Genomic DNA, 24,773 nt, shown 5'->3' on the forward strand with positions numbered 1-24,773 from the left:
TCACCTCATTCTGGCCAAGCAGAGTAAGAGCAGAAGAGAGAAGTGTCAATCCCAGCTCCTGGTAGCTTTAGACATGGAAAGACCACTGTTCCAGCAGCAAGGAAGAGCCCTCACGTGTGAGGGTCTGAGTGGTGCCACAGCGGACAGCATCACCGTGTTAATGGTGACAGGGAACGTGGTGTGCCAAGTGATGGCCCTGGTGGCCAAGGTCCTTCACTCAGATGCCCTGGACGCTTGTCAGATACCTGTCAGGTGCTGTTCTCCTTACCTGTATTTTGCAGACACAAGGGATCTTTATGCCAGCTGGTTTTAAACGGGGTGTACTGCACCAGAATTAACATCACACAGTTGCCTGAGCCCCTCGGACATGGTGGGCTGCTGGTTTAGAAATGAGCTGATAATACAGCCACGGCAACACTACTTGCACAGTTAGAAAAAAACCCATCCAGCACCAGCAGAAAATGTGTATAGATTGGTTTATCTCTTTACTCAATATAGACAACACCCCTTCTTTGAAATAAAAATCTATGCTCTGGAAACAGCAGATAGGATGGAGTTAAGCACAATCTAGTGGGTCATGAGACTTGGTGCTCTCTGGCACTGACACCTCAGAGTTCATCTTGAAATAGTGCCATTCAACATGGGTGACAGAGTGGCACAGGCCACACCAGCCCCAGAGGAGGGAATTTAGCCAGTGAGAGGTGGGAGGTGTGAGGGAAGGAGGCAGAAAGAAGCACACAGACACCACTGGCACAGAATTATAAATCCTCAACTTCATAACATCAAACAAGGGCTGGTTGTTGACAATGCCATGACAATTATGGGGCTTGTTGTCTCTCTGCAATCCAGAGTTTTCACGAGACAAACATTCACAAATACACAGGGCACGCAGAAGGGTTAAACACTGGGAGAAGGAAAGGTCTGCACCAGTCAGATGACAGTGCAAACTCACACCTTCCAAAACGTATTCTGTGTCAGAATGAACATAATTTCCTGCTGTTCAGAGGCAGCTTCTCTGGTTCACTGACCTTCCTTTTCTTCTCAGGTCCTGTTACCTCTTCCTGGCTAAAGGCAAGGTTCAGGAGGTTTATCTGCAAGAACCATCAGAAACAGGGATCATTCTCACGGAGCAGGCTCCTGCTACACAAGTCAAAAAGTAAAGCTTCCAAAACTGCCATGTGTGTGCCTGGATCCTCTTGGCTTGGTTCAGTGTGATCCTGTTCTCCAGAAAAGCAATTAGGCAAGGAATCAAAACTGGAGTACTGGATGGAACTGGTGGGACTGTGAGAGTTGTGCAAGCAACAGGTTCAGCTTCAGGCACAGGGAATGGGTTTGGTGGCACATGAACAGGACCCACCTTCTCACTGCCAACAGAAAATAGCAGAACAAGGAGGTCTTGGAGGAATATAATAGCTGATAGGGCACTGGCTTTTCCACCAACCTCAGGTAATCAGAGCATATGGAAAGGAAGGGGGGCACTTAGGTCAAATCTGTGGTCAGAGCCTGTAAGGAGGAGACACACAGTCCCTCTGTACATCAGGGAATTCAGCACAAGCTGATCGATCTCAGACTTTGAAACCACCTGTGACTTTGTGAAAAATAACTAAGCCAAGCAAGCTTTTTTCCAGAAGGCTTAACTTCCCTCTAGAAAGACACAAACCTCCACCAAGAATCTTCTGAGCCTACAAACCAAGAGGTTAAAAAACACAGATAAGTCTATGTGAGAATATAAATGAGTCAATGGAACAGGCACTTCAGACAGACCACAGGGAGATGGACAGCCAGGATGACAGCTGAAGTGTTGGCTGTGCCAGGGGACAAACTCACTTATCCTCCTTATCATGTCACATATTTGCATTTTTACAATAATAATCTGGAGCCGCTGAGAGCAACGTGTGTTGTTGCCCACCCAGAAGGGACGAAGCACAGTCTGGCAATGTGACCTCTCTCACTGGAGCTGAGCTGAAGGGACACACCACAGCACAGAGCTTCGCCTCCAAAACAAAGTTCACTTGGATGACAGTGAGGTGAATGGAGAGGGAAAGGAGTGCTAACCAAATTCCTGCCCCAGAGCAGGAGTCCCTCCCTCCAGTGTCACTGCAAAACATGAGGAATCCTGAAACTGAGGCAGGGCAAGCACAAGGAGTTAATGAAGAGCTATTCCAGGATGAATCGTGGGGATGAGCACAAGGTCTTCAGATTACAAGATGTGGTCATTATAGAATTCCCCGCTCACGTCACCAGGGCTTGCTTTCCCTCTGACCTTGAGGCTTCGGCAATCTCTGCATAGCAATGGGCTCTCTAATGTGTGAAACAGCTCTGATTAGGGATTAACAGCAAAAGACTTTGAAGCAACCCCCCTTCGCCTCTCTAGACTGTTTCAAATTGTTTTTCTTCCCCTCTTCCCTCCTCTTCATGATGAGCAACACAATATTGCTTAATGCAAAAAGTACGCTTTCCTTTCCCTAAAAACAAGAATGTGCCAAAGTGGGCTGGGCAGGTTCTCCCTCATCCTGCACACTAGGGCTGACAGAGCTCCCGACGCTGCCCAGGGACAGGGGGATGAGTGGGTCTGTGCTGCAGCTCCTCACCTGATATCCAGCTGCTCCAAAGGGCATTTTAGGCAGATATTTAATTTCCCCTCCCTGGCATGGTTTTAACCTGTCTGCTTCCTTTTCTTGAAGGAAAGAGCCTAGAGGAGGAAATGCTGCATCCAGAGCCTCTGCAGTGCTAACACAGCTGCAGGGTTTGTCCCTGTCCTGCTGGCCACACAACAAAGCAGGGTGATGATTCCCAGTCTCCCGGCCCCAGTCACCTGGATAAGGCAGCTCTCCTATTTTAGCCTAAACAGCATTAGCAAGAGCTGGTGCTTTTATTTCCTCTACTGAGGAACGGATCTTCCCCAGATAGCACCTCCATGAAGATTTGCCCCCGTTGCCATTCCTCCCAAATTTTCTGCACGGATGGGATACTTTTGAGGCCACAAGCAGCTGCTCACACTCCAACTCTCCCCAGTTTTCCTGCCCTTGACCACAGGCAGCACGAGCACCTCACAGGAACCTGTGATGAGGACTGAAAACATCCATGGAAGCCATCGAGGGCTCTAGACAAGCACTGTTCATCTACTGAGTGAATCAGATGTCAACAGGGAGAGGTATTTCACCAAAGACAACATGCCCTGGCCTGTCCCTGCCCAGCTACAAGTTCATGGAGGAACTTGGAGCCGGGAACAGACCCCATGTCCAACTTCAGCTCCCATCCTTAACCAAACACTCCAGCTTCTTCGTCAGAAACATCGCTCTAAATGAGATTAAGTCAGACTCTATGTATGTTTATTTGACTTGAACCAGAAAGTAAACCTCTTCAACGGTGTGGTGAGAAGCAGGAAATCCCTCCCATCAACTAAACATACAATCAAAGCCTCCAGAAGTTGATTAGTTCTAATTTTTCCCATGCACTGGGATGCTTGAGTTGAATAACCGATGGCAGAGCCTGCACTGTGTGAAGGCTGCTTTTCCTCTTACACAATCCCAGCTCCAGGGATGAGCCAGCTGCTGTAAAAGCAGGTAGGACAAGGTGCAGGCTCTTGCACGCCCACCCTGCACAGGGACCATGCTGACAGATGGGACAAGTCCAGATCAAGTAGCAAACGCAGGAACAGATCCATGACCTCCTGACTCTGAGTCCCAGGAGGAGTTCAGGGTCTGGGTCATACCACGAACACACAGTGGCTTTGAATCTCCTGTTTTACAGTACGTGTAAAAAAGTAACACTTTGCAGCAGGAATTCTTCTGTAGAACCTCAGCTCACTTGTGAATCATACAAGTGTTACTAATTTCTGGCATAGAGCTCAGGACAGCTGCGCGTTGTCTGGAGGAGATATCAGGCTAAAAATAGATTAGACTTAGATTAAAGCCTTCCCAAGGCAGACTGGTGGACCAAACAGCATGAGCAGACCACAGCCACACTGCTATTCTTAGATAGACACAATCAGGACCCAGTTTGCAATCCCCAGTGTCCCCAAGTATTCCAGCCGAAAATTCCCAGCATAAATCAAGGCAAATTTACAGCTCTCCTGTCCTGACGTGGTTTTTGCTTCCCAGGGCATCCTTATGCAGAGCAGCTAAAATTGCACAAGAGCATTCGGTTGTGTCCCTCTTTGTCCCCAGCCTGCCTCATGCTGAGGTTTGGCACTTGGCAAATTTTCTGCCCTCAGAAATGTTCCCTTTGTCCGGGACACGGGGGGTTTTGTTTGGTACCTTGTAACTACCCCGACAAATTCAGAAGCACATTCATGTCAAAAGAAGTGCAGTTCCATCGAGCAAGCTGGAAGAATAAGGACTGAGATACAAGATTTAACTGCTGAAAAAAGGCAGAGCGACCCTCAGGTGTGAGGGCAACACACAGTTCATGCAGGGGACTCTCACCAGAATGAGAGTGACCCAGTGCCTGAGGCATCCTGCGATTTCAACTGCAGCTACCACTGACTCAACAGCACAGCAAACTCCTGACACTTCAAAAATCAAGCCAGTGACTCTTTAAATTGGTCCCCTAAGAGCTGAGGTGTGGGCTGGTGAGGGCAGTAATTCCCACCTGCTCCCTGACAGCTGGCTGCTCCATGCTCCCCAAGCACAGCGAAAATCAAAGTTCACAGGACACATCACAGTGTCAGTGAAAGGACAGGAGATGGACACAAACTGAATCACAGAATCATGGAACCACAGACTGGTTTGGGTGGGAAGGGACCTTAAAGCTCATCCAGTCCCAACCCCTGCCATGGGCAGGGACACCTTCCACTGGCCCAGGTTTCTCCAAGCCCCGTCCAACTTGGCCTTGGACACTTCCAGGGAAATACAAGGAATTCTATTTAAACATAAGGACAAACTTCTTATTTTTTTACCGTGAGGGCAACCAAAGACTGGCACAAGTTGTCCAGGGAGGTTGTGGAGTCTCCATCCTTGGAGTGGACAAGGCCCTGCGAGCCCTGTTCCTCTGCCGTGCTTTGAGCAGGTTGGTTGGACACTTCAGTCCCTGGTTCCCCTCCCAGCCTCACTGGCTCTGCAGAGGCAGCTCTGTGGGCTCAGCACTGTGCTCCCATCAGTTTCCAGTAATGGGGTCACACTGATATCAGTGGAATTACTCCTGACTTTCATCTCTGTACCCGTGGGGGACACTCCTGCTGGTTAGCAGGACAGACAGCTGACACGGGTGGGCCTCACTGTGGCACTGCTGTGGAAACCGGACACGTTTTTGTGCCCAGGAAGCCACGTTAACACATCAGTGACTCCCACCAGGCCCCTGCCTTTTCCTCAGCTCACTCTCAAACCTTTGCCATTCAGCTCCATCTCTTTGTCTCACAGCCCGCTCTGCACCTCGTATGTCTTGTAGCTTTTAAAGGACTAATGAACAGATTTTTCCAGAATATTAAAAAAAATGCTTAAAAAATACCTGTTGAAAGACTAAATTATCACTATCTCTCCTACTAATCTCTTCCAGGGCCCTCAATCACACTGTAGTCTTCCATGATGGACATTCTGATTGCTGGATCACAATCCAACCCACTTCCCAAACCCAGAAGCTTTCCTCTGTATGATTCCAGCATTGGAATTCTTCACTGAGGAGGAGAAAGGCCATGGACACTCCTTCTGCCTACTAGGCTGCTACCCAACAGTCCCTCCTGGGATATTAGATCTGTCCAACCTTAATTTATGTGGATTTCTCCAGAGGGTCTGGTTGCTAGTATGAATATATGGAATGGCAGCCAGCACGGAAGCGCCACATCTTCCCAGAGATGTCCCCAGGGGAGCTGTCAGGGAATTTGAGGGTGCAAGGGTTAAACCTCCCCGGATCTGTGGGGTGATGGGCCTCACCTCTGCACTCAGAGATCACTAGGAAACTGTTTCCTGCACACTAGACAGGGATAACTCATGGAAGGGATGAATGGCCCCAAGATACAGCTGAGGATCTGACGTGAACTGAGAGAAGCCAGGAATTTCCTGACCTCCCTGTCTCACTCCTCCCAGAATGGCCTGAGCTCACAGGAAGGAGAGGAAAGCTCATCTCTGAATCTTTCTCTCTTCACTGCTTGGGTCTGTGTAGCATCAGCTGGTTTGGAGGAGAAAATGTTCTGGGAACTTCTCATCAGATACAGCTCTTGATGGACAGTTAGAGATAAACCTTGCTTCTTTTTTTTCTTTTCTGCAAAAGTTCAAGATAATGACATTGCCACAGAAAAATGTTTCACTATTGCTGTGCACATGGCAGGTCTCACCCTTCAACTGCCTCCTGTCATGGCACTTTTGGACGTGCTTTGCTTGGGAAAGATCAGACAACAAAGGTCTTGATCTCCAAGCTATTATTTGCAATTGAACCCACTTGTGCTGACCTTAACTTCCAGCCAGAAGCTGTGTAGGACATGGCAGCTCAGTGAGGCACAGGAATCATGGAATGGGTTGGATGGGAAGGGACCTTAAAGCTCATCTTGTTCCCACCCCCTGTCAAGGGCAGGGACACCTTCCACTAGCCCAGGTTGTTCCAAGCCCTGTCCAACCTGGCCTTGGACACTTACAGGGATCCAGAGGCAGCCACAGCTTCTCTGGGCAACCTGTGCCAGGGCCTCCCCACCCTCACAGGGAAGGATTTCTTCCCAGTATCCCATATAGCCCTGCCCTCTGGCAGTGGGAAGCCATTCCCTGTGTCCTGTCCCTCCATCCCTTGTCCCCAGTCCCTCTCCAGCTCTCCTGGAGCCCCTCTAGGCCCTGGAAGGGGCTCTAAGGTCTCCATCAGGGTAACCATGACCCTGGGCACCAACAGGATACTGATCCCTGGCAAACACAACAGGTATTACTGTGTCATCCATGAAACTCTGTTTCCATGCTGGCTTCCATCACTGTCACAGTCCCTTGGAGAAAGAGGCCATGGCCAGGTAGCCAAGGAGCAGCAGCTGGAGGCCAGACAGACTGTCCTCTGAGGGCTAAACCAGCACTGATTTACAACCCTTAGGTATGAATGTCTCCCCAGACATCCCAGTGCAGACAGCTCCCGTTAGCAGAGCTGATCCACATGGCAGGAGCAGGGCTCCAGCAGGCAGAGAATTCCCAAGCACACCCCTGAGCTAGCACTGATCCCAACTGCTCTGTCCACACAATGCCAAGTGTCAGCACGTTCCTCATGTCCCACAGCAGTCTATAAGCACGGCCAGTGTAGCAGCAGGAGCAGTGTCTGGTGGTAGCTAATGAAGCCAGAAACTTGGGAGGCAGAGCTGCCTTGTGCTGTGCTGATCCAGCCACACCATTCCCGGCTCCGGCGCAGGGCGATCCAAGGCTCCCTGCACGGCTGCCTCGCTGTGCTCCAAGGACCACCCCAGAACTTCAGCCCACAGCTTCCTGATGGGAGATAAAAGCCTGCAGAGGCGTTCACATGGTCAGATTTTACTCATCTTCTAGTTCTGTTTCCTTCCAAACTCATTCCACTGCAGCATGTTTGCTTACACGAAGACAAAGCTGACCAAAACCAATTTTCAGGACAAGAACATGAAAGGATTCACAAGAGGATAAAGGAGTTCGCTGAAGAACTCAAGAAGTTATTCCAAGTCAGTGCAGGACCTCACTCTCATCAGCAGATTTCTACAAGTTAAACCAATGGGTAGCAATTCCCTATTTTCCCCAACTCTTCCCAACTCCTAGAATTCCAATGAAAAATAGGAAGATGCACAAACATAACACGGGGGGACAAATCCTTGGCTGATGCAATCACTCTTGAAGCCAGCAGAGGTGGGCTAATTTACATGCTGGTGTCTAACTCCGGATGATTAAGCACAGAGATGCTCTGCTGGAAAAGGGCAATCTCTCATTTGATCTCAAGGATCATCAATCATGAGATTGCAGATAACAAGCCAGTGGAGTACATGGAAATTTTTCCCCAATTTGCAAAGCCCTGCCAGAGACTCTCCGTGGCCATTCCCAAAGTCCAGTTCCAGTTCTCACTGGGCAGGAAGAGCTGCTCCTCTTTTGGCAGATCCGCATCCTCCGCCTCTCCCATGTCGATTAGATAAAAATAAGCCTTTAATACTTTCATTCCTGGTTTTCCTGAAGAGCTATAGGTCAGGAAGATAGTGACCAATAAACTCAATTCCAACAGCACAGTTTTTATTTTTGGTAACCAAGGAATCAGAAGGATTCACTCCAGATGAAGGGCAGAAATGTGTTCACCCACATTTCCAGAAGCAACTTGTGACTGTGGGTAACGGTTTCGAACTTCTTGAATATCAAACCCTTGTGCAGACAGCTATTTCTGGGACACTCCAAATTGTTTTGGTGAGTTCAGAAAATTTTGGTATCCACACCCCAACCCAACAGCTGGAAAACACTATTAATAGTGTCTGGACAGCAACAAGGTGTTCACACTCACAGCCCAACAGGTCTGTTCCAACCCATCTTACCTGTACTTGACCCTGTCAGATAACACCTAACTCAGACTTCCCATCCACCCAAGCTTCTCCTCGTTTTTTAAGACAAACTTCACTCATCAGCTTGGTTTCCTGATTCAAGTGGAATACACAATGGTCATTTGTTTTAACCACTTCCTTCAGAAAAGAAGGGAAAGTCCCTCTCATATGGAAAAGAGTGTCAAATTTTTATTAGCACAGGTTTTACAGTGATGATTCTAACTACTGCCTTGACTTTGTTTTTCCCTAAACCCAGTGAAATATTAGCCAGCTTCGAAGTAATGAGGTTTTAAAAATAGTATCAAAGAATACTTTTAAGAAAACCCTCTCCCACGCAGAATCTACCAGGCAGAGGGCTCGGGATTATTTTTTTTTAAAAGTCTTTGGAAGCATATGATGGATAAAGTGATCCTTCCATTTTTCAGCAACTAATGCTGTTTCCACCACCTTCAGACACTCTCACTCCTGCTACCGAATTTTAATGAAATTCACATGCTGAGAGTGAGAGAGAGAAGTGTCTGGTCCTCTGCTTACCATCGTGACAGCCCCAAAAGAAGGTCAGAGCATGAATCAGTGGGACAACCATGAGCTACAAACAAAAAAGGCTCCTGTTTTCACACAGACGACAGAATAAACAATGATGAGAAGGAAACCGGAGGATGTGACACGAAAAAAAAATGTGGTTAAAGTTTGAAAAATACCAGCCTAGGCACAGAAGTTCATTTCTAAGATCCAGAGTCAAGGCAAATACCTCGCAGATGCCTTTGGAATGACACGGTGAGTGCAGTCTGCAGTTGCTGTCTGGGTTAGACACCCCGGGATTCTTTTCAACAGAGGCGGGGAAAATTTTAGTAGCAATTTCCTACTCTCGTTAACTTACCCTGTAAAGATGCAGTTTCTGACCATTCAAGCTCACATGATTCTCAACTAATTTGAATGGGAGAAGGATCAAACGGCAAGGCTGGTGGCATTCAGAGATTTGCCCTGTCACTGAGAAAACCTCTGCACATGCCCATGAATTCGGGCTCTGATTGTGACTCAGGGTTTGGCCTGGGCAGCCCTCAGGATGGGATTAACTTTACATCACTTATCTAAGATGACATGTCTGGCCTACCCCAGCTCTTTGGGTTGCCCCAACAACCACCAAAAGAGAGATCAGTACCCCCAGGGGATAATTCTTCCTATCTCAGAGAGGTAGTCAAAAAGGGATAGGATTCAGTAAGTACTTGTGACTCACAGGTAAAGACAGTCTGGAAGCAAGACAGGAGAGGTGAAGACCATGTAGGGCAACAGACAAACCTAAAATAGGGTGGTGACTTCAGATCCTTCACCCAAACCCACACACAGGTAAAGCAGCGTGGCTGGGACAGGGATGGGTTTAGTCTGTGTTGTGATTCACAAGTGCCAACTCCAGGGAACAGAACCCATTTCTGGTACTAGATGTATGAAATAAGCTGATCATGGAAAGCTTCTTCCCACTTCATGCTTATATCCCTCTGGCCCAACACTCTGTAGCCTCTATGTATTGTGATCCTGCACCATAAATCCACTAATGTTAGTGAATCTCGTGGCATCCTCAACGACACAATGACCCCTGGCAATGAATTCCACTGTCCCTGCTATATCTTGGAACCACTAAAGTTTCCTCACCTGCTGGGATGCCCTTGAGCAAGGCATCCTGCCTGTCTCTTTTATTCCTGTCTTCTTCTTTCTACCTGCAATCCAAACAGCAAAGCAAAATTAACTTAAAGAGTTTAACTGGAGAAAAAAAAAAAACCAAACCAATCCAGAAGCCTGACTAAACCACTGGGGCAAAATTCCATGAAATTGTGTAACCTTTGCTCCCAGGAACTGCCAGCACTGGCAGTTTATTCCCAGAAAGGTGTCAGAATTAAGTGTCATCTGAACACGCATCACATCAGCTTGCAGCACCTCTATCAATTATACTTAAACTGCATTTTAACCTGGTTTCTAAGAAAACAAAGCTTATGCAACAAACTTAGAGCCTGTGCTCTAAGTGTGAGGGGTGGGGGAAAGGAGGAGAGATCTTCCCTGGGTACTAATTATTAACCTTTTAGACAGTTTCAATAAAATTTGAGGGGGCCTCCAAAGCACCTCAGTTTCATGAGAACAGGCAACTGTTAGAGGAGGAGGATCCTGTTCATATCCCCAGAGTGCCAAAGGTGGCAGGATGAGTTGTTATTAGTTGTTGGAGAACCCGCAGGAGAAAGACCTGCAAAGGTGACTCCACAGGCAGAGAAGCTGCTTTATCCTGCTGCCCGGCCATCCCAGGAATGCTATTTACCATTTTGTCACTAGGTGGTATTGTTCCACAGGCTATATCCCAGAGCCTCAAAGGTCAAACACAGCGTGGTGTATCAGAGGCTGGGATACTTGAAGGGAGAGAAGAGGCTTTTCTTTCATGTATTTTCACATATGGAAGTTATTAGCAAAAATCAAACTGTAACAGCTAAAGACCTTTGGTGAACATGGAGATAATGTAACACAGTTTTGATGATCTGACCATTTCCTCCATATCTGAAAGAAACTGCTGAGATAAAGAGGTGGGAAGATACTGATACAAAATTAAATGTTTCTGTTAACAAACCAAGCCTACACAAGACCTTCAGTACAGTTCAGGCTGATCTGACACAAAATTCAAACAAGCTCAGTTTATCCATTTCAACGTGAGTGAGAAAACCTAAATATTATGCTGGGATACAGTCAGGAGCAGAAGCCCCTTTAGTTTCAAAACTGGATATTTACCTGTATCTTGAAGGCACAAAGAAGGTGCTTCCACGTTCCTGCCTGGGTGGGTGTTATTTTTGTTCCCTTCATGCTCACTTGAATCTACGCTGACAGGGAGAGGGTGATTCTGTAAAGCAGGTGATGTGTTGTTTTAATAGCATAGTCTAAAAAATATGGCCAGGTGGTAAATCCATAAACCTCAAAATGTTTCTTTTAAGGAGGGTTTTGCTAAATAAACTCCGTTCCTGCAGTGAGAACTGAACAGAGCTATTTCTATACCTTGGTGCTCCCCTCCTCTTCCTCCTCCTCGCAGTCTAACCCTTGGTGGGAGATCTCAGTAGGGCTTCTCTTCTGGATCAGCTTGCTGTGAGCCTTCCTCACCCTCTTCTTCTCAGTCATCACTCTCACTTTCATGAGGTGGAAGTCGGTGGAGACTGAGCCCACTCTCAGGTTGACAGGATCCCCTCCAAACAACAGGTCACCAGGGCTGGCATCTTCCTTAAAGCCGGGGGGCTGGTAATCTTTGGGAGTGACTGCACAGGGAGAGGGAACCCACTGGGGTCAGAGAAACCGAGTTCCAGCTCTCCCAAATCTGATTCAGAAATAACAAGTGTGAACCAGCCTTGAGCAACATCAACTACTAAAAATATTCTGTTTTTTTTCAGGAGGAAGGGAGAGAATGCAAAGGGGAAAATGAGCTGAGCAAATGTTATTGGGGAGCTCAGAGAAAGAATGACTTTAGGATGCTGAGATACCATTTAAGTGCTCAGTTTCTGGAGCAGAACCTGACAGTGCCTGTTCCTTAAAAAAACAACCCCCCCCCCCCCAAAAAAAAACCCAGGAAAGAGGGATGTCTTCCTTTCACAGTGCATGTCTGTACCTCTTACATGGACACCTTTCTCAAAAAGCATCTGCCATCCCTGTGCCTCAGACTTACTGTGTTACACCATTTCTCACTGTTATCAGCCAAGAGCTCCCATCTCAACTTTTTGTGCTTCAATTACTTTACAAGGCTCGTTTCTTACAGAAACTGATGGAAAGGGAATTTTGCCCCACCTACCATCGTTGTAGTAGAGGAGTTTCATGGTGAGGGTGATGTCATTGGGCAGTGGCCCCAGGTTCTGCATGAGCAGGTAGAGCTTACGGAGCAGGAGCCTGCTGGCCTGTTTGATGTCCTCGCTGCACAGCCCAGTCACAAACTCCCTGTGGTTGCTACAACCAGAAGAAGAATAACAGATTTGTTATCCTCAGTCATGAATATTCACGATTTAATTACACATACAGAGCACCCACTGACTTGTCTGAAACCACTAGTGACAAAGCTACAATGTCTTTATGTCATTTCCAGCTAAACAGGGAAGTGAAACAGGCTCCAGGGATGGGCTGGCATCCTCAGAAAACCCGCTCTGGACTCAAAGGCTTCACATTTACATTTGAACAGACTTCAGAGCTGGGGCAACAGACCCCATTATACAAATGTCATGAGTCACTTGTTTCAACATGATTAAATTGGATCAAAGGCCCATAAAACAAGTGCCTTTCACCTAAGCAATTTCAGGAATGAGAGGAATGAGCTGAGAATCCAATCTAAAGCCGATTCATCACAGGGGCTATTTTCAAGTCCATTTTGCAGTTTGAAGAGAGGCGAATCGCATGTTCTCCCTCAATTCCATGCAAGAAAAACGAGCTCAGAAGCACATTTTTCAGCAGTGACGAAGGGGCATTCCTCTCCCCTCCTTCACCCATCCAAATGTCAGCTGGCTGGGCTAAGCAAACAGTCTAGACTGAGACCCACGGGTGACATGAGTGGGATGAATCGCAATCTGGAGGAGTTTGTTTCTCTTGACTATAGAGGTAGATGAGATAACCAACTTTAGATGGCCCAGATGAATCACTATGTGACTAAGGGACCTGAACTTCCCTAACTTTCAATGAGAAGGGGCCATAAAACTATGTGGTTCCTTCATTACATCTTTGGGAAGACCCCTGACATGGGTGGGTGGCCCCATACACAGGCTGGATGGTCCCTAAGGCAATCCCCCAAACTGCTTCAAAAGCAGGGAGTGACCCAAGAGAGCAGAGGGTCCCAGGGCTGAATCTGACTGAACCACAGCAAAGAACAGCTTCATTAAGACAGATTCCCCCTTCCAGCTGAAGCTTCTTGGCTTGTCATGAAAACACAGTGGCTTGACTTCCCAGAGTATGGAATCATAGGATCATTTAGGTTGGAAAAGACCTCTAAGATCATCAAGTCAAACTGCTGACAGACACAGGGGACGGTTTGGCAGACTCTGAACTGTCAACAGCAAAACTCCAAGGTATTAGATGTGCACTGTGGTCTTAGATTAAATCCTGTATGTTCAGAAATGTACAGCAAGTGAGAGGGAAATGCTGGCAGTGCCTAAGGTGGAATATCCATCACCTTTACAAGTTGTGGGATTAGCAGATCAGAAATGGCAAGGGGAAAGATCACAAGAAAAAAAGAAATGAGACTTCCATAGGAATTAACAGGTCAAGGACTGATTCAATACAGGAATAACACTGTGAATTTGATGCAGGAGTGTGTCAAGAAGCAGAAGGAACTGAACCTTGGAAGGACAGGGATCTATGGCAAGAATTCCTCTAAAATCCATATAAAATAAAGCAAAGACCATTTAGGGGAACACTTCCCCTTATCCCTCGGATGTGATGATGCAAACCCACAAAACCTCTCTCCTGGAATGATTAACTCCAGGTTTGCACATGACAGCAAGCACTGCAGGTGTAAAAGGCAGTGTTATCAGCCGAGGGAGCTGACAGCAAAGATGACACAATTCTCTGGTCCGTGCCAGAACATCGGATTACGAAGGACTGCAGGGACATGCAGGAGCCTGCCAGGGCACTGCCAGTCCCTGAGGAAACACAGCAGAGCCCAGGAATCTGGTGCCCTGGGCTCTGGAACCTCAGAGCACATACAAACATAACACCAAGATTGCCTGGCCAGCAAGATGGACTCCGAGGGATGCTGAGCTCCATTTGGGGACTGTCCTTATCTCTGGGAACTAATGAGTAAGGCTGATTAAAACCCAAAGTACTCAAGGGCCATCTATTATCTTTCAAATCCCAAATCTCCTCTTCCCCTCAGTGTAGTGAGGACAATGGAGCTTCAGAGCAGAAACAGAGGGCACAGCCAGCAGGACACTCCACACTGAGATAATTCAGATTCTGCCAACAGAAGATCATTTTGCCTTATACTAGAAATTATTTGGATGTGTTTCGAGAGAGAGCAGCTAAAGGCAGCCTCCAGGAGTACAGCAGAGGAGCTTCCTGAGGAGCACACAAGACAGCAGAGCTCTCTTGCTGTACAGGCAGGTTTCCAGGCCCAAAGATTTCACCAATGGCAACTGCAGAATAAACTGAAAACAGGTCAATTATTTTTTTTCTTTTTTTTGCTTTGGTTGCAGCCAACGGCCTTTGATAGTATTTATTTGAAACTCCACAGGATTGTGGCCTACTAAGCACAGCTTTAAATATCTAACAGAGAGTGGCAAAAAGAGGCAAAGAGCTGCTGCTTCCTGCCACACGTTTTGCACCATCAACTCAGGCATCATAAGCGAAAGTTCTCTCGGGTCACCCACGCAGGGCTGCTCAAGCAGAAGACATGTATGCAAATGTCCAAGGGAAAAAACCCTGGGTGCAGGATCATGGGGACAAAAAGGGATCAAACCCTTTGAAAGCACGAGGCTGTGTGGTGAAAATGGAAGAATCAGTTGAGACAGCAGCAAGCTCAGGAACTGTGCTGGTTTCTGCATCACCCCCTGATGAGGCACCGCTGCTACCAACTGTCCTGAGCTCAGCCCGGGTGCCCTTGGAGGGCCTCATGATGCTACATAACCTCGTTTCGACTCATCCTCCCAGCAGGCTGCATCCTGCAGGGCGAATATCCTCAGCTCTGAGGGTATTTACAGCTGCTCAGCAACTTGGACATGCTCGAACCACAGAACCACAGGATGGTTTGGGTTGGAAGGGACCTTAAAGCTCAGCTCCTCCCACCCTCTGCCATTAGCAGGGACACCTTCCACTAGACCAGGTTGCTCCAAGTTTATCCAACCTGGCCTTGGACACTTCCAGGGATGGGGAGTCCACAGCTTCTCTGGGCAACCATAAAGTGTGGCTTTTTAATGCTTCATAACCAGTTTTCAGTGTAACCCTGAGAAACCAACCCAAACCTTTACCTGCTGATGTCCATCTGTGGCACCTGCTTTTTATACTTGAATTTGAATTGGTACAGTTCAGTCACTACCTAGAGAGGTAACAAGAGAAGGGAAAAGCAAAAATGGGTCACTTTGAGTAACAAGGGTAAAGATGTGTCCTGAGCTCAGCAGTCCTTTCACACTCTCTGCCAGAGCACAGCATTAACTTAATGACATGATGACAGCTTTAACCCCATTATTGCTTGCACGGGCTTTGGTAAATTTTCTTAACAACCACATCTCACCTAGCACTGAAAGAATCACAACAAAATTACAAACTTCCTGCTTCCTCCTTCCACTTCCTCCGTGGGCCTGACTCCCCAGCCTCAGTCTCTGGTGAGGCTCCAGGACCAGCCAACACTCCCTTGTTAAGGAAAACTGGGAGCTGCACGGGTGATCAGTGTCATAAGGAAGCCTGGCCCAGTGCTCTGTAGGGACACAAAGGTCTAGAGGACTCTTCCCACAAGGAAATTCAAACAATATTGCATGGGAAACAGTTGCTGAATTTCACCGGTCTCAGAAGTTTTTTTTTGAGGGAGACAAAAAAACAAAATGATTTTCCATTTAAAAGGATTAAAGAATAAAACAATTAGGAAGAACAGACAGCTTCCCCCCCAGGAGAAAGGATCTATTGTAGACCAATTCCATGCCTATAATTCACTTTTTCCAGAGACAACGAGGTTGATTAGTAGGAGCTCAGCTGTGCTTTTAAGTCTGAGCCTTCCTTACAAATCCCAGTCTTGGCACAACTAAACTCCTGCTCTGTCCCCAGATGCTGAGGTGACACACAGCAGAACTGGAACCAGGTTCAGGTGCGAAGAGGCTACAGCTGTTTTCTGATCTCCAGCATGGATGCAGACCCTCACTAGGGATCACACCCCCCATCTGCATCCCCCAGACAGATGTAACAAAACAGAAACACAACAGGGAACACCAAAAGGACAAGGACAGGCAGTACACAGCACATCCATCCAGGTCTGAAGGGATTCCTGACTTCAGTCCTACACCTCTCTGCACGACAACACGGCTCTTTTCACCAGGGCTGTTAAAAAGGTGGCTCATAAATGAATTATTTTGAACTTCTCATTCTTTCTCTTTGGGAAACTAAACCAAAAGGGCAAACATGGCCATTAGTTGCCTGCTGACACCCCTGCCTGAGGCCCTGGTGGGCCCACAGCCTGGTGCCTGGTGTTTGATCCCCATCCAGCTCACTGAGCTGGCACTCTGGAGTGAAGGCACAAGGACAGAAACGAGGTCACCGAGCAGCTACATCAGGGTGGAACTTCAGCCCACGACTCCACTCTGAATACAGATCTACTCACCCATGGCTGCAGTTGCCTCAAAGATTAATTAAGACTCTTTCTTACCTCCGGTTCCTTGGGATTGGTGTAAATCTGTTACAAGAAAGCACAGTGAGGGCATTCTCCCCAGGACAACTTGAACCAGTGACTAACAATGATATTTTCAGTTTACAGCAGAGACTGGACTATCTTTAGCGTGGGATCAGAGAAAGGAATGGCTGAGAAACAGCTTTCCTCTATCAGCAGGCAATACTTACCACTTCAAAGACAGGTAGAAGACAACTAATGTGCAATTGTGGAGGAATGAGGCTAATTCCCATTCCAACCCTCACAGGGAACTACTGACTGAGATTTAACTGCTCAGATGATGCACAGAGTAGACACAGAGAAAGCTCCTGGAGCTTTACAGAGGGTCAGGGCCAATGGCTGTCTTGGAACCACCAGTGTGTGGTTTGTCCAGGATCAGATTAGTAAGGACACTTCTGCAGGGGGAAACGAAGAGGAGCTTCCATGACAGGAATCACATGAAAGTGCTTCTCAGAGTCTAAGGATGCATGTGAGGCCTCAGTCAGGAGTGGGACATGCTGAGAAAAACATCCCCACACAGCCTTGAACTTCACACCATATTTGATAAAGGTCATAGCTCTATTAAAAATCATACACATTCTGGCTTCTCCTTAAAAAAGGCACAAATGGTTTGACACAACCTTGACTCTGTATCTCTTTCAAGCAGGGGAGGGGAAAGAAAACTACTTTGTATTCATCTACTTACTGCAAGGACAGCCATGCGTAGCTGAGGAGGGAAAAGTAAAACAAAACACATAATGAAAATCTAACCTCAGCGGGCAAAGAAAAGCAAGTCCTATCAAAACCTAACTGCCTACACAGGGCAAAGGAATAGATACACTCAACGAACGAGGAGTTAAAACCCGTTTTGCAGATTCTTCCCAGCACTGCATCAGCAACACCTAGTGGCCAGTTCGTCTGGCTTTACTTGCAGTTCCCCAAAAAACAGCTCCATGCTCAGCCTGCTCCCACGGGGCTCCTTTTAAACAAATCCCCAAAGGCTGTGCTGATTTAAAACCCTTTTGCAAGAGTACCTATCTCCACTGACGACCAATATTTGCTCTCCTCTGAGAAGCTCTCCAAAGATATTTATGCTAGAGCAAGGAAACGTACATGGGACTGCTCTTGAAAACAATTTGAAAATACCCATTAAATACCTCAGGTTTTCCCTAATCCTTGTCAAACAACAATTAATTTATGCCTCATAAATAGCAAAGGACCTCCTAGAGCTGTCAGCAAGCACTACACTGCGTTCACAACGTTGTGAATTACCCTGTGCACACTGACAGTCGTACTGACGTCTGAGAGCCCACCAGATCATCAGTGCCACAACCACCAGCACTCCATCCGAGCTGGAGGAGCTGTGCTGATGAACACTGCTGACAGAGATGACAGCAGCTGGTGTTTTCTCCTGTGCAGAGCAGATTTTATGGGAGAATCAGCAAGGAATATGATTTCTTGCTACTGGTTTTGTCCTGGAACCGGTTGCGCACCTCACTGGATGAATTACTTTCCCCAAAAAAGTAGTAAATTCTGAGCCCAAGAAAAAAGCCAGGAGGGTTAGAGAAGATGAGCAGAAGGGGAAAGGAGATGAAGGAGAGCAGAAGCACAGAACCTCTGTCAAGAAAACAGGGCAGGAGATCAAGATCTCAGCTCTGCCTGGCAGTGCCTCTATCAGACGTTAGAGAACACAAATGTAGAGCACAGAACTGAGGGAAATCCATTGCAAGCTGCAAATTAGTTACCACACCATGGACAGATGAGCCTAGACAGCAACAGTGGTCAATATTTGGGCTCAAGGCATAAAATCCCAAATCTCATACTCAGGGCAGGGTCTCCCCCCTGTCCCGTGGCCATAAAGATGTGTTGTGTGCATGAGAGACTGTAACAGAAATACAGCAGAAAGATAGTTTTGTCAATAGTTTACGAAGAAATAGGAAACTCCAGTAAAAAATGTGAAGAAAAACTTACATACTGCTTCTCCAAAGCATCAAAACAACCTTGAATCCTGCCAGGGAAAAAACAAGTTAATACTAACCAGCAGTATTTATCTCCTGATCTGTAAACACACACTCATTAGATACGGGTTAAAGGGCATTTTTTTCTGGAATTAGGACAACACAACTGACAACATTTGGGGTTTGCACAGTCCTTTTCAGGTCAGCCCTGAAGGCACTGTCCTTCCTTCTGCATTTGTGCACTGTTTATACTTCTGGGATATTATCCTGTCAGACCAGAGCCCACTTGAATCCTGACAAAGACAAGGACTGGAGGCCAAAGTGGTTCCCTGCTCAGTGCTCTGTTCCAGCTCCCCAGCCAGAGCTCTGATGGCTCTTTTCCCATCAGCCTTGTACAGAGCTTGGCTGAATCTGAACATGTATGGTCTTGTAAATCTTTGTTATCTGATGCATAGTTTACAGCAATGGATTTTCTCAAAGCAGTAAATATTATTTGAAGTAGCAATAGCCAGATATTTGCTCTTGGAGTGAAAGGATGTGCAGCGAGGTATCTCCTTAGCACATCAAAGTCAGTTTTTCTGCTTGCTGGGAATGTGCCAACTCTTGAACACATCTTGAAGAAAACCTGGGGGGTACTTATAGGAAAAAAATACTGCACATACTGAAAAACAAGTGCAAGAATCCCTATCAAAGTGAAACCAGATAAGACTAAACAACAACAGGATCGATCTCATGACTGTCTCAACCCTCTCTCTGTACCTCCACTGCTGCGTGTGCTCTGGGGCCTGACCATGACCTCACTGCAGCCAACACTTCCACAGACCTTGAACTCACATGATGTGGGTCAGCTAATTCTGTCCTGCTTACGCAGGGCCGAGCACCCCCCGCAGCAGTGGGAGCTCCCCTGGCACCGGCAGCGCTACCGGGCACGATGTTTTCCAGTTCAGGAAGAAGAAGAATGCAGGGGCAGATGTCTCCATGCTCAGCACAGTCTTGTCTTGGTTTCACTGTTACTCACTTACCACTTGACTATCTGCAATGATCCCAGACAGCTTTTATCTTCGCGGAGAATTTTTAGACACAGGTCTGCAAAAACAGATTTAACACGTGGTTACAATCCTTATCACAGCTCTTGGGCAAACACTGAAACTAAGCCTGTCACCCCCCCTTTTTTGGATAAAATGCTTTATCTGGAGGTCCTTCCTGAGCGGAAATGTTGGGTTTCCACTGAGTCCCAGCTGGGCTGACACAAGCTCATTGCTGCATTTGCTCTGAGGGCTCTCCCGGAAGAAGAGCTGAAGTTACAGCTCAATTTCAAAACACCAGCAGCTTCATCCTCTCCTCCCTCCTCTTCTCCACTCCATCCTATCCCACCATTCCCTAACAACACCTTCCCTTCTGCATTCAGACTCCGCCAACATCCGTATGAGGTAAATGACTGTGCTCAGAATAAACTACTTCTGTTAAGATTTTCCACACAGCTCCTTCTACTGTGTTTCCAGGCATTCAAGGTGGAAAATGCACTTTCAATCTCACAAGAGAATCTCAGTGTGAACCTTGAGGGTTCAAAAATCCAAAGGAAAATAAAACACAATAAACAAACCTACGTCCTGAGGACCTCACTGCCACTGTCCAAGCTCACTTGGCCCTGGCAGATGAACCTTAGGATTAAAGGGTGGGCTCAGCTCAGTGCACGCTGCGTCTCACCTAAAAAATCCACTGCGCAGGCTCGAAGGGTAAAGACCTTTCCCAAATCTTCGTTCACAAAGACTGGCCATGATTGGAATCAGAGTTAATTTTTTTTAAAATTCTGATTTTTAAGTCACTCCCCTGTGTCACTCACTCATAGGGTTGGCAATGCCAAGGAATGACTTCAAAAGAAGAGAAACACTGACAGAAAAGCCAGGAGTTTTAGGTCTTCCGTGCTCTCTCTCAGAAGCACTGTCTCCACCCAGACTTGAGAAGGCCTGTGGCCAACTCCCTAACAAACAAGCAGATTACAGCTAAAAGAGAGCGAGCAGAAATAAGAATGCAGCACAAACGGTGTTACCATCCAAGTAGCGGGTTCCGTAGGAGCTCTCTGGGAACAGCCCCCTCATGTAGGTGATACAGGACACGGAGATGGCCAGGAGCCTCTTCACCAGCACCAGAGACTGCGGCTCCGTGGCCATGGCATCAGGGAACAGCACTGCTTCCTGCAAGAGGAGGGCAAGGCCAAAATAGCACCACTGTAGTGAAAACAGGGACTATATTTAGAAACAACTCACAGCAGGTGGAGAGAGGGTAACTTAAAAATGTCATTTTAACATTTCTCTGGTCTTTTAAGCTGCACAGGGAAGAATCGTGCCTAAGGTGGGTGGGATTGTTTTTAGGATAGTGATCATCAGATCATTATTTAGGTGCAGACTGCACTGGCTGGACATACTTTCCCCTTTACCACATTCTCACCCCTTCCACTGCACCAACGCTGGCACTCACCAGACAACCACCCCTAGAAAAAGTGTGTAGTTGTAATTGCAGAGTCACCCAAGTGCCAGGGCTGGTGTGGCACTCACTGCTGTACCAAAGGCCACGCCAACTGTGCTGTGCCAACTGCCACAGCTGCCTGGGAGCTCTGACAGCAGCCTGAGCTGCCAGCGCTGCACACCCCCAGGTTTCAGAGTGATTTTAACTCTGAGCAGTGAACAGCACATGGCTGCACCTGGAGCTACTGTAAATACACACTGTGTGATGTTGACATGAACAATGCAGCGGACACTACACTAAATTAAGTTCTTTTATTAGTTTATTGCTGTTCTTCCTGCTAATAAAGCTCAGTGCACACCTAATGAGCCTGTATTTATTGAGTCAAACCACGGCAGAGCCCCACGCTGTTTCTCACTGAATTGGAAATAATCCAACTAAGAACAGTGCAGACAGCAGAAAGTGCTCCCACCTCCCTCCACAGGCACAGGAGTGCCAGGTCCCAAACGGAGAGCTAAGGTTGTCAGTACCATCATAATTAAGGGTTTTTACCTTAGAGGACTTCTTCTTTTGCCTGACTAGCTGCTGAGTAGCCATCCTGTATTTCAAAGACCTGCCTTCCACTTGTAACTAAACGCTGAAAAATAAAGAAGATATGAGACACCTGGAAAAAACAGTTTTTGCTGTTTCTCATATTTCTTAAACTAAGAATGAGATTCTTCAGGTTATTCAGGTCTGAAAGCTAACTGCCAGCCAGGACAGCTAAAGCAAAGCAAGCCAAGGGACTCCATGGCACTGAGTCTGCAGAGCACGAAAACTCCCCGTTCACTGCCAAATGATCGATAGTGTTTGAAATTCAGGGCCACGACTGCACTTGGTGTCAGTCACTTCAAAATGCATTTCTCATATTCCAAACCACAAATGTTAATTCCCACAACCATTAAAAACTGTGAAGGGGGAATGTGAAAGAACTGGAGGCCTGCCAATAGTAGGTAATATTTTAGCAAGGGTAAGCAGGAAAAGCACTAACAACAGTGTTGGCTGGAATAAAGGAATGAGTCTTCTGGGACACCTTGAAAGGAGAAAAAAAAGGGGAAAAAAAAAAAGAGAGAAGTCCAAATAGTTTCAGTGAAAGCCTGTTAGACAAGCCTGGATTGAAGAGGAAAATATTCTTTTTACAGGAATGGGGAGCTGATTGATACAGGCAATAATGTGGACATTCCACATTTCGCACTCGGGTGAGGAGCTTGATTTAGCACCACCTGACACCCTGATTAAAAACTTCCATTAGCTGGAATTAACAAGGCATGCGTTTACTGCTTTGAAAAATGACTCACTGGGAGATCTCCACATCTCGTTACTAACAGGGGATGTTAATGACAGGAAACACCACCAACAGGTCACCAGAGTCCACAGCCAGTCGATATTCCCAGTAACAATCAAAATAATAGCATAAACACAGGGGGTTGATTTAAATCCTGACCTAACGCAGCCAGCAGTGGGCTTTTATTAACTCAGCTGATCCAACCCTGTTCTGCATTTGTACCTTTTGTGCTTTTTTTCCCATGGAAGCCTCATTTCCATTTGTTGGCAGTCATTAAGACATGTTGATTGAAACATGGTGACAGCTTTTATGCTAAATTTAGTGCTTCAATTAGTAATGAGGACAGATTACGGCTATAAAAGTATATTTAAACAAATACACACCTGCAAAATTTTTAATGTGTTAAATATTTTAGCAAAGTAGCTTTTTTTACCCAGGCACTGCGAGCAGGACTGGAATGCAATCAAGGCAGACAAATGTGTTATTACGATGTGAGGTTATTAGCTAAATAGAGCTGATTTAAGTGAAACAAAGAGATAAGAAAACATGTTTTCTAAACCATACCATACTTAATATTGATTTACTGCAGAGGAAACATCACCTAGACTGAGATGATCCACTCTGGCCTGGCCGTTCAGGTACAAGACTTCAGCATCAGTGTCTTACCTGGGCTGGAGGGGACAGAAGGCACCCTGGAACTCCAGTGCTCAACCACTCAGCAGCCACTTTATCACCAAATATCAGAAAATTAATATTAAATGGGAAAATTTAATACCTCACTCTCAGGTAACCCCATCCTCGCAGGACTTTGCCCCCTCAGCCCTTCCCCTCGTGCCTGATGTTGGAGATCTGAGGCACCACAGCCCCTAAAAGATGCCATGGTTCCAAAGATGGGGTTAAAAGTCTGTTTTCGGGGTGTCTCTGGGGTTTTTTTTTGAGTGGCTGTGTCCCATACAGGGCCAGGTCCTGCCCCTCGCATGGCAGCACCTGATGCTGCCATGAGGCACTGGGGGTCCCTGAGGTGCAGGGGGCTGAGGCACCTCTGAGGGGCTGGGGGGGTCCCCCTGAGGCACGGGGGGAAGGAAGAGGTGGTGGGGCTGAAGCGCAGGAGACCCTGGAGACACTGAGGGACCCCTGAGGTGCTGAGAGACCCCTGAGACACTGAGAGACCCCTGAGACACTGAGGGACCCCTGAGACACTGAGGGACCCCTGAGACACTGAGAGACCCCTGAGACACTGAGGGACCCCTGAGGTGCTGAGAGACCCCTGAGACACTGAGGGACCCCTGAGACACTGAGGGACTCCTGAGACACTGGGGGACCCCTGAGACACTGAGAGACCCCTGAGGCGCCAGGGTTATTCTGAAGAGCGGGGAAGCCCCAGAGGGAGAGGAGGGTCCCCCTGAGGCACTTGGGGTCCCCCTGAGGTGCGGGGGGTTCCCCTGAGGCACTGGGGAGCCCTGTGAAGAGCGGAGGGACGGCTCCGGAGGGACTCCCTGAGGGGCGGGAGCCGCGTGCTGAGGCGCGGGCTGTCCCTGAGGCACTGCAGGACCCCTGAGGCACGGGGGAAACCCCAGAGACAAAGGAGGGTCCCCCTGAGACACTTGGGGTCCCCCTGAGGTGCTGGGGAGCCCTGTAAGGAGCGAAGGGACCCCCCGAGCTGCCGGAGGGGAGTGTGCCCCGAGGCGCGGGAGCCCCTCAGACGCTGGGACTCCCCTGAGGTGCAACCCTGAGGGACCCCTGAGGCACTGAGGGACCCCCGAGGTGCGGGGGCTTCCTCTGAGGCACGGGGCAAGCCCAGAGGCAGACGAGTGTCCCCTTGGGGCATCTGAGGTCCCCCTGAGGCGCTGGGGAGCCCTGTGAGGAGCGGAGGGACACCCTAAGGCGCGGGAGGTTCCCCTGAGGCACGGGAGCTCCTGAGGTGCTGAGGGAACCCTGAGGCGCGGGGGGTCCCCTGAGGCACTGAGGCACCCTTGAGGCGCTGGGGGTCCCCCTGAGGTGCTGGGGCTCCCCCTGAGGCGTGCTTTCCGCCTCCCCCGGTCTGGCCGGGCCGTTCCCGTACCTTCTCCGCCCTCCCCGGCTCCGCGGGCTCCCCTCGCGCGGTGCCGCCGGACCCGCGGGCCTGGGCGGTGCTGGGGGCGGGCGGGGTGGGGCGGCCCGGCCGTGAGGCGGAGACCTGACCCTGACCGTGTGTCTGTGTGTGCCGCTGTCCCTGACCCTGTGTCTGTGTGTGCC

At 48.0% G+C, this 24,773-nt stretch overlaps 1 protein-coding gene across 5 annotated transcripts; it reads right to left on the minus strand.

Annotated features, from left to right (window-relative positions):
• Positions 1 to 752: 752 nt before the first annotated feature.
• Positions 753 to 24,704, minus strand: HORMAD2 (HORMA domain containing 2). Of its 5 annotated transcripts, none has more exons than XM_027665489.1 (13): positions 24,601 to 24,704; positions 21,767 to 21,851; positions 20,802 to 20,979; positions 19,774 to 19,837; positions 18,765 to 18,801; positions 17,500 to 17,520; positions 16,794 to 16,820; positions 15,409 to 15,476; positions 12,255 to 12,406; positions 11,474 to 11,727; positions 11,213 to 11,321; positions 10,097 to 10,161; positions 753 to 1,091 (listed from the first exon to the last, which is right to left on the minus strand). In XM_027665489.1, exons 2-13 carry the CDS (start codon positions 21,809 to 21,811, stop codon positions 975 to 977), a joined length of 1,137 nt encoding a protein of 378 aa, XP_027521290.1. In that variant the 5' UTR covers positions 21,812 to 21,851; positions 24,601 to 24,704; the 3' UTR covers positions 753 to 974. The 5 variants fall into 5 exon arrangements, with proteins under 5 accessions (XP_027521290.1, XP_027521292.1, XP_027521291.1 ...); XM_027665491.1 differs by having other exon boundaries at positions 20,802 to 20,946; positions 24,601 to 24,703; XM_027665490.1 differs by lacking the exon at positions 24,601 to 24,704 and adding an exon at positions 23,205 to 23,337.
• Positions 24,705 to 24,773: the final 69 nt, after the last annotated feature.

The sequence above is a fragment of the Corapipo altera genome, unplaced genomic scaffold (assembly GCF_003945725.1).
Source record: "Corapipo altera isolate COAL_440 unplaced genomic scaffold, ASM394572v1 151, whole genome shotgun sequence".
Classification (NCBI taxonomy): Eukaryota; Metazoa; Chordata; class Aves; order Passeriformes; family Pipridae; genus Corapipo; species Corapipo altera.

Coding starts and splice junctions, on each gene's coding strand:
- HORMAD2 (XM_027665489.1), bottom strand. CDS start 21,811: ATGGCTACTCAGCAGCTAGTCAGGCAAAAGAAGAAGTCCTCTAAG. Junction 19,838..20,801: donor CGGAACCCGCTACTTGGATG/GTAACACCGTTT, acceptor CTGTTTTTGCAG/ACCTGTGTCTAAAAATTCTC. Junction 17,521..18,764: donor ATGCTTTGGAGAAGCAGTAT/GTAAGTTTTTCT, acceptor TTCCCTCCTCAG/CTACGCATGGCTGTCCTTGC.